At 39.5% G+C, this 9,698-nt stretch overlaps 1 protein-coding gene across 1 annotated transcript; it reads right to left on the reverse strand.

Annotated features, from left to right (window-relative positions):
* Positions 1 to 198: 198 nt before the first annotated feature.
* On the reverse strand, positions 199 to 9,657 carry C5H5orf15 (chromosome 5 C5orf15 homolog). The gene is made up of 3 exons (XM_045550783.1): positions 9,467 to 9,657; positions 3,480 to 4,006; positions 199 to 1,720 (listed from the first exon to the last, which is right to left on the reverse strand). Exons 1-3 carry the CDS (start codon positions 9,603 to 9,605, stop codon positions 1,589 to 1,591), a joined length of 798 nt encoding a protein of 265 aa, XP_045406739.1. The 5' UTR covers positions 9,606 to 9,657; the 3' UTR covers positions 199 to 1,588.
* Positions 9,658 to 9,698: the final 41 nt, after the last annotated feature.

Genomic DNA, 9,698 nt, shown 5'->3' on the forward strand with positions numbered 1-9,698 from the left:
GTTTTCCATAAACTTCAGCACCTACCGGTAGATCAGACCTCGACAAGGATTTGAAAACGTAAGCGGAATTCCTAAAGGCGGAGTTCTACCGAGAGGGACGACTGCACGCTGGTCAGGTCCGCTTCCTCCCAGACTAACTCCACCCCGTTCGCCCCCAGCTGCCATCGCTGGGATGAAACACACTCATAAAACCACGGGTTTGTATCTTTCCCATTTATTCTTTAAAACCTTATTCAAAATATTAAATAATACAATTTCAGATATGAAAAAAATTACTGCAATAAAACAGTTCAGGTGTACTTCCACTGTGCTTCCCTTCCTTATCAGGAAAGTACGCTGTCCACCTGAGAGACAGGATGGACGGCCTTCTTGTCCCATCTCTACACAAAACACAAGCCACTGGCTCACCTGGGCCTTGATTAACATATGTTAGGGGTTATGTTTTCTAAAAAGTTATAGTGACACTTGTAAGTCAACCATGGTGCAAATCACATATTTACATACTGATCAATTCTTTATGACAAAATACAGAAAAAAATGAAAAAAGTAAATAATTTCCAGTTCTATAAAAAAAAAAAAAAACTAAGAAAATAAAACAAGTTCAGGGGGGAAAAAGGTCATTGTACACATATATCCTTTATGTATACAAACAACTTCATTCATTTATGTGTACAAACAATTTCATTCATTTCTGAATGAAATTTTAATTTTAATTTGAAAGACCTACATACAATATTATTTAAGTGATAATGACCCTCAGATTTATTCAAAGCTACTATAAAATAATAAAGTGAACAAATCTGATACAGTTTTAAACTCTGCCCATTGCTTGAAACCTTGGAGGAACCCATGCTACAATCAATTGCTAACTGAAAGTAACTGTACATGTGTTTCATATTTTACCACAGTTTCTACCTCTAAACTTAATTTAGTAATTCAGACCAAAAAATGGTATCCCTGTAACATTTTATCTATGTCCACAGCAAACGGCAGTCTCTATTGCCAGAATTTCTAGACATATTTAATGGATTACCTAAGACTGTGGTCAGATTGTGCAATATCATATCTTAAATTATGTTTAAATTATCTAAAAATATCCAAAGCCGTTTTCTTGGAAGAAAAATATATTACTGAAATGCAAAGCATTATCAACACATACGCTTGTACATTACAGTTTGGGACCACAGAGAAATATGTGCTTAAAAAATAGTATTTGGATGGCAGAGAGTGAATCTGAGTCAGCAGTACCAGATATGTTAGAATTTAGTTACAAGTTTGGAATCTTTCAAAAGTAGCATCACTAATAATTCCATAAGAAGTATAATAACTAAAACAATAAAAACTAACAGTGTAAATATAAGGTAATGTTTAACTCACATTTTGGACACCTGATTAAATCCAGCTCTAAAAGTACAGGTAAAAAATTATATACTCCTTGTTTGTGACATTGAATTTCCAAAGCACCAAGGCAAAAGAGAGACCCACCTCTCATTTAAGTACCAACTGCCTATGGCAAACATCTGCACAATATCATATAAAAAGTCAAGCAAATAAAATTACATAATAAGCAAACTCAAATCACAGTGCTTTAAAAAATATAATCATTGGTGATCTTCAGAGAAGGCATCGCCTCATTAACATTCTGATCCAGACGACGATACTCCACTGTTTTGGAACAAAGGCCATCACGCCATTTCCTGCTTTGAACCAGAAGGAAAATCTGGAATAAAACAAAATCAATTAAATATGCAAATGAGAAAACAAAGACTATGGTAAACATTTTTATAACAAGTGAAAAATCTCTCTCCTAGGTTCCCAAATACAAAAAATAAAATATTAACAACAAAAAGGCTATTGTGCTTTCCATACTGTAAACAAGGCTAGACAGTGCTTCTCAGATTTCAACGTACACAGGCACATGTGTCACGGACTCAGATCCCTGGGCTCTACCTTCAGAGACTGAGTTAGCGCCGTAAGGTGGAGCCCAGGGACCCACTTGTTTAACAACAGAGATGGCCCAGCACTGAATACTCGGACACAGCATCACTGGCATTCAAAATTCTGTCCACCTACACGTAGAAAACTAGGAAGAGATCATTAACTACAAATAACCAGAAGGGTTTGTTTGTTGGCTCTTTACAAACTATTACTAGATTCACTGATTCTCAAAAAAGCTAGTAGGCGTTTTGAAATTATCTGGTCCAGTTTCACCATTTCTCAGGTAAGAAAATCAAGGCCCCAAAGGGTAAGATGGCTTTTAGGGAATCACAAAGTAAGTTACAACAAAGTCAAGAACTGACATTTCCTGACCAGTAAGTATTAAAAAGCAAATTATATGTTTGTCTCCCTTTAAGTATTTTGAAGGGCTCAACTGTTCAGCTCTGGGGCTACACAGTGCCAAGGCGCCCTCACACTACCCGACCCATCCCATCCTGTCTATGTCTTCTTTGCCTCATGGGATCCACCAAACCCATTCTGGCACAGAAATTTTCATCACAATATTATTTCTGAACCAAAAATTGGAAACTGTCGAAATGCCCAATAGGAAAATAGCTGAATCATTTCTGCACCTATTAAATCATGTTTTTAAAGAATATTAATGATATGGAAAATACTCATGTTAGGTAAAAAGATATAAAACTCTATACCAAAATGTTAATAATGTTCCAGGTAATAGCTTAAATTTTCTTTTCTAAATGCTTCTGTGTTTTCTGAATTCCCTAAAATAAACATGTAATACTTTTATAACCAGAAAAAGTTATTAAAAAATCATTAAGTTCAATGCTCAATAAATTAAAAGGTAAGTATTAAATTAATACTCTTTCTCCACAAGTATTCCCACTGACGTAGTAACGCTAAATTAAGATATAAAACCTTAAAAAAAAATCACTGTGCTTTGGTATTGCTCATTAAGAAATAATTTGACTAGTTTTTTAGAAGCACGTATAGTCAAGCATTCTGTCTATAATTTGTTAAAATATACAACAGATTTATATACTGATTAGACATCTCAATATTTTACCGTTAATTTAAACTTGATTAAAGGAAGGGAAAAAAACTCTGAATCATCAAAAGCATTAATAAGAAATATGACTGAGATAGCAAAAGGCAACTAGAGGCTGGGTGCAGGGGCTCACGCCTGTAATCCTAGCACTCTGGGAGGCCGAAGCAGGAGGACTGTTTGAACTCAGAAGTTCGAGACCAGCCTAAGCAAGAGCGAGACCCCATCTCTATTAAAAATAGAAAGAAATGAGCTGGACAACTAAAAATATATAGAAAAACAAATTAGCCGGGCATAGTGGCGCATGCCTGTAGTCCCAGATACTTGGGAGGCTGAGGCAGGAGGATCGCTTGAGCCCAGGAGTTTGAGGTTGCTGTGAGCTAGGCTGACGCCATGGCACTCTAGCCTGGGCAACAGAGCGAGACTCTGTCTCCAAAAAAAAAGGGCAACTAGAGGGGCTGAAAAATCCCAGACTTACCTTCCTTTTGTTGTGATATGTAATGTAAACAACAGCAATACAAAAAGCAAAAATAATAAGATGAAAAAAGAAATGGCTATCTTCCTCTTCCATATTTGAAGATGGGGTCTTAAAAGATTTCACTGACTGTTCAATTTCCATGTAACCTCTGTTTTCTTCCAAGGTGTCATCAGACTCGTCCTCCCTGGGGCTGGTGGTCCAGTCATAGTCTGGTTCTCCATAGTCTCCGTTGTCCAGAGTGTCTTTGGCTGTGGACGGAGAACTATTCAGCGTGAGAAGATCCTCCTCCTCTATGCTGGGATCTTCGTTGTTATCGGCTTCCTCTTGGGACAGAGAAGTAGTAGGTGAGGGACGAGGGGCCACAGATGCTCCTCCACTTTTCTCTGTACCAGTTGTGGGGGGGCGAGTGGTACTAACTTGGGACACAGAAGGTTTCGTTTGGTTTTCATGTGTTACAGCATTTGTGTTTGGGGTAGAAACATCTGAGTTGAGTACAGTTTGGCTTGATGAACCATCAGTCGACACAACTGAAATAAACAAATAAAGAACATTAAACTGAAATCTCCACCAAGCTAAAAGCATATTTACCTAAATTTCACTAAGCATTTCTCTCTGCTAAATTCCTATAACTTTCTCCTAAGAACCAATTATGAAGTCTCAATAGCCAGCAATCAATTACATTTCTCACTCAATCATTCATCAGGTAACAATTGCTTTGCCGGATAGTAACAACTTCAGCTGCATAAGGACCTACTGCACCACACAGCCTGCCACCGAAAGCAAAGAGAAGGGTCCGACTTTAGGTCACAGTGGCAAAGTCCACACACGGCCCTTACCCATCCTTTGTTTTCATTTCACAAGGAGGGTGGACTTCAGTCTTCCTCATCCAGATTCCCCTCTACACCCAGAACAGAAAGACAAGCGGCTGATTCTGGCTCAAGTAGGTCACAAAAAAGATGGAATTTGGATCTAAATACTATCAACACAATATAACAAATTCAAGAGAAACTATAAAGCAAGCTGTTATAGACAGTATTTCTAAATGATACTTGAACCAGAAGATTCCTTTTCTTAAATCTTAAAAAAAAAAAAAAAAAAAAGTATCCTCAGGAAGAAGAAAGGGAAAACTAAAGGACAAAAATCAGAAACTAGAACTTGAAAGCTAAACAACTAGACTATTTTAAAGATTGGAAAAGGCAATTTAGGTACTCAGCATGGTTCACTAAAGTAAAGGTAAAATTATTTAAATGAGTAACTCTATATACCAAGAAGAATCAATAGAGGAAGACTCAACAGAGGAATCCCTGTTGAAATTTAAGTTTCTAATTTATAATCTAATGTAGTATCTGCTGAAGAACTTCAAGGACATCAATTACACTTAAAAAAAAACCTCTCATGTGAGATGTAAATATATTCAGATATTTTAAAGTCTACCAAATTAAAGTAAGATATTTTATAAGGGTAAGATTAAACCAAGTCATTCCAGGGTTTTCACAAATGTGTGCCTTCACACAACAATCTAACAGACAACTCTTTGTTTATGTGAATACACTCTGGCTTATAAACCACAGTTGACATCTGTTTTGTATAGAAAAAAAAATAGCCAGTTTCAAATGGACTGAATAAAGTCTCCCAGAAAAATAATTTAGTAAGTCAGTAAAAAATTTAGTAAATTAGTAAAACCCTCTTAAAACATTTTCAATAGTTTCATTTTCTTGAAATCTTTAACTGGAAGAAAAGAGAAATAAAACAAGATCTACAATTGAGTGTACTACTCAGAAAACTATCAACAGAAATTGCTGAAAAGAATTTTTACATTTCTCACTTCAACTTATTATAGTTACAATTCAGGAATTTACAAATCATAATTTCTCTGATACATTTAATTTTCCCGCCAAAGTGTAGGAAAACATGTTTTTAAATAATATTTAAAATTAAAATAACTGGGAGCCAACTAACTAACCTTAACTTTTAAAGGAATTGTTTTACTATGTTTGACTTTTGGAATAATGTTGTATCTTTAAAGGACACAAGCTGATGGGGATGAGAATGCTGATAAAGAAACCCCTCCACTGTGCGTTCTGGAATTCCCAGCCATCAGCAAAGCCTTCTTTCACCCTTCGCTTTCTTGTGATAACTGAAAGCTGACTCTCCCTTAAGGACACACTTTCCTTACAGCCCTGTAAGGACCTCCTCTCCCTCAAGTCAGAGAAGCTGATCCAGTCAGGTATGAAAAGGATTCAGAACAAGGTGACAACTCTGACTGCATGGATTTAACTGTTGAGCTTCTACAAACAAATAAATTACTTTAGACTTCTAAATCTTCCATTTCTACCCTTTCCTAATTGATATTACTTCTCTAATTAAAACTTAACATTTTAAACCTAAATAAAATTTTCTGAATTTAATTCTCCTCTTCTGCTGGTCTCTCTTTTCTTTTAACTGCCTTAAAATAAAACTATATTGGCATTTTTCAAACTTAAGAATGCAAAGGACCCTGAGAATTCATTCACACGCGAGTTTGAGAAACATTGCCTTAAAAGTTGAATGCATTACCCATTAAATTTAGATGACAACTGAGAACAATACAATGGCAAAGGTAGAGAAGCAGGCACTTTTGAAAGGGCATGACCAAGACTTGGTCATCTAGGGATCCAAAGTACTTATGTTAATTTTTTTAGACTTTATGAAAACAAAAACCTAAAACTTAAAAATTCTTACAGATTGCCAAGAATATACCCAAGCACTGAAATTTTAAGAAATCTAATATGGAATGAGTTTAAATAAATCTAAGGTGGTAACTTTCTAACTTTGTGTACACTCACTTGAAATTTGGGACTTAACACATTCTAGATTAATTTTCTTATTACAAGAGTGATTACTTTGAAATTACTCCACCATAAGGCATGCTTATAAAAGTTATATTGTCCCAAGCTTTGCATACTGTACTGCCATGGAGCTGCTCCCCTATTAAAAGTATATATGTTCATTTTCATTTAAGTTATTTTCAGCAGAGAACAATCTAGATTTATAACATTTAAAATTGGTATATATATACAGACTTAATAAAAAGATAAAGAGTCCCTCAATTGTCCCAGTTGTAACAATATTTATGAGGCTCTAACAAATAAAAACAGATACTTTAATACTCCACACTTCACCTCACTTACCTTATACCTACACCCATCACAAGATTTTCAACCATATCTTAGGGGGAAAAGTTCTTTCTGAAACTACAGCTACCAGATATATATCCCCAAACCATGTCTCTTAAGCATTCTAGCAAGAAATATAAATGTTTAAATGTTACTTTTTTCATTGATTAAGTGATCAAAACAGTGATGCTACTTAAGTATAGGTTATTAAGTATGAAATGTCTAATTTCCTTAAGTACTAAGTTTGACAACTGATATCTGTGACATTTCATTTTGACACTTCTTGTTTTATTTTTATTGTGAAGGTACATCCTCAGAATTTCAAATGTACAGTTTGGCTTGTGATTATCTGTCAAATTTTTTTTTAGAGCACCCATGGTTTTGCAAAAACCATGGATAAGCCAAAAATTCATGTCATTTTCAAATATGAGTTCCATCATGGAACCAATACAGCACAGACAGCTCGAAATATCAACGAAGTGTGTGGGAAGGATGTGGCTAAGGAACACACAGTACGTCGATGGTTTGAGAAGTTCCATTCTGGTGATTTTAATCCTGAAAATGAGCCACATGGGTGACCTGAGACCAAGGTGGATAATGATGAGCTGAAAGTTGTAGTGGAAGCAAATCCATCTCAATCTATATGTGAATTATCAGCAAGGTTTGACGTTACTATTCCAACAATATTGTAACATTTGAAACAAATGGGCAAGGTTAGGAAGCTTAGCTTGATGGGTTCCACATGAATTAAATGAGCATCAAAAGAGAAATTGTCTTGAAGCTTGCCTTTCTTTGCTGTCATGACATAAAGATGAACCATTTCTACACTGTATTGTTACAGGTGATGAACAATGGATTCTTTTTGATAATTGCAAGCATTCAGCACAATGGTTGGATAGAGATGAAGTGCCGAAACACAGTCCAAAACCAAATATTCATCGAGAAAAGCTAATGGTGTGTGTTTGGTGGTCCAGCACTGGTATTATCCACAACAGCTTCATGAAACCTGGTCAATTACAGTCGGTGTCTACCGCAACCAACTGAACGAAATGATGAGGATGATTGCGATTAAGCAGCCAAGACTGGTCAACAGGGACAGTCCAATCCTTGCAAGACAATGCTCAACCATGTGTCACACAAACAATGCTGCTCAAACTACAGAGACTGGACATGGAAACTGTCATTCACCACATTGACCAGACCTTGCACCAACTACCACTTCTTACAAGGAAAATATTTAATTCTCAACAAGCTGTGGAAAACACCTTTCTCAATTTCATCGCTACTCGCTATCCAGGTTTCTTTGCTCCTGGCATAAACTAGCTGCCGTTAAGATGGCAAAACTTGGTAATTTAGGCACATACTTTGATTAATTGTACTGTTTATTGTTTGAGATATAACTACATTTTTTATTCAAAATTGGACATTTCATATTTAATGACCTAATACTTTAAGAACAGGAATATCTTCATGAACCAGGGAAATCCTCATTACCGTTTACTAATGATGAAAGGGCCTGGAGAAAATGGACCTAAGTTTTTCCCCACAGACTTGCAGACACCTCTGGGAGGGCAATCCTGAAGTGTTGCTGGGAAACATAAGTATGTACCCAGAGAACTGTCGTAGAGGAATGTAGGGCTGGACAGGCCCTGTTGGCAAGTACAAAAACACTAGCCTAGTTCACACTATTTTACATCTGAAAACTCAAAAAAAAAATTTAGGGAAAAATGCAGGATTGTGTCTTGGCCTGAAATTAAAATAAGACTACTAAACAACATACTGCTTAATCATCGTAAGTTCTTCTTAGTGGATTTTCCTCCACTAAGTATCAAGCCCTGACTTGCAGATTTCCTCATTTCTCAATAAAGCCTTCAATGTCTTGATTTCACAATATAACATTTGCAAGAAAAGAAAGCCTTTCTCAATCAAATCCTACAGAAATCCTTAATCAAATCCCCATTAAAATGAGGCAGGGCTGTCCATGTTAACCTAAGACACAGGGAAGGGGAACCATGTTTACAAAGCATCTCGCCTGTTCCCAAACTCCTCTCCCCCTCCCAAGCCCCTCAGGGAACCAACACCCCAGTGGTCTTTTTTTTTTTTTTTAAAGACAGGGGGTCTCGCTGTCACCCAGGCTGAAATGCAGTGGTGCGATGATCGCTCACAGTTACCCTGGAAGCCCTAGGCTCAAGCCATCCTCCCGCTGGGATTACAGGTGTGAGACTGCACCTGGCCAGCCTGGACTATTCAGCAAGCACCAGACCCCACCAGACCTCAGAGACGCACCAGGACCCGAAGACAGGTCCTTTCCCTTCTCTTCCCCTCTCAGAAATGTTCGGTCGGCTCAGTCCGGTCACTGTGTCACTGCCCCTGCCCACCACGGTCTTCACCTCACTTGTTCTGGAAAACCCCCATCCTTCCTTGGCCCTGCTGGGCCCCCGGGTCCCCCATCTCGGATCCTCTCCAGACACCACACCCCCTCGCCCCGGCCACCTCCTCGGCCCGTGTCTCCTCCGCCCTCTCTTCCTGGTCCTCCTAACCTCCCACTCCGGGAGATTCTGGGGACCCCCCCAGCGCCATTCCCTGCGGCCGCCCGTTCCGCAAGGCTGTCTGGACGCCACTCCTCCCTCCCCGCCCACCGGCACGTCCTGGTTCCTGCGTCTCCCACCCCCGGCCCCCTGGAGGCCCTACCGCCTCGGACGCCGTCAGACCGCGCTCTCCCTCCCCGGGCCGGCGGAGGCCCTGCCCCAGCTACAGCGCCGTCTGCTCGGACGCTCGCAAGAGCCCTCCCCGCCGTCCCGCGCGCCCGCCCAGCCGCGGCGCCGCCTTTACCGCTGGAGATGGCGGCGGACGCCAGCAGCAGCGCCAGGACCAGCGGCCGCGCCAGCCCCGCCGCGGCCTGAAGGCCCGATTCGGGCGGCAGCTTCGCCTGCGCAGCCCGGCTCATCCTCCCCAGGGCGGCGGCGGCCATAACGGACTCTGCCGGGCGCCTGCGCCGTTGCTAGGCTCTACGTCATGGCGTCAGACGCTGCGCAGGGCGGCGCGGCCTGGGCGCCTGCGTCCC

This window comes from Lemur catta, chromosome 5 (assembly GCF_020740605.2).
Source record: "Lemur catta isolate mLemCat1 chromosome 5, mLemCat1.pri, whole genome shotgun sequence".
Classification (NCBI taxonomy): domain Eukaryota; kingdom Metazoa; phylum Chordata; class Mammalia; order Primates; family Lemuridae; genus Lemur; species Lemur catta.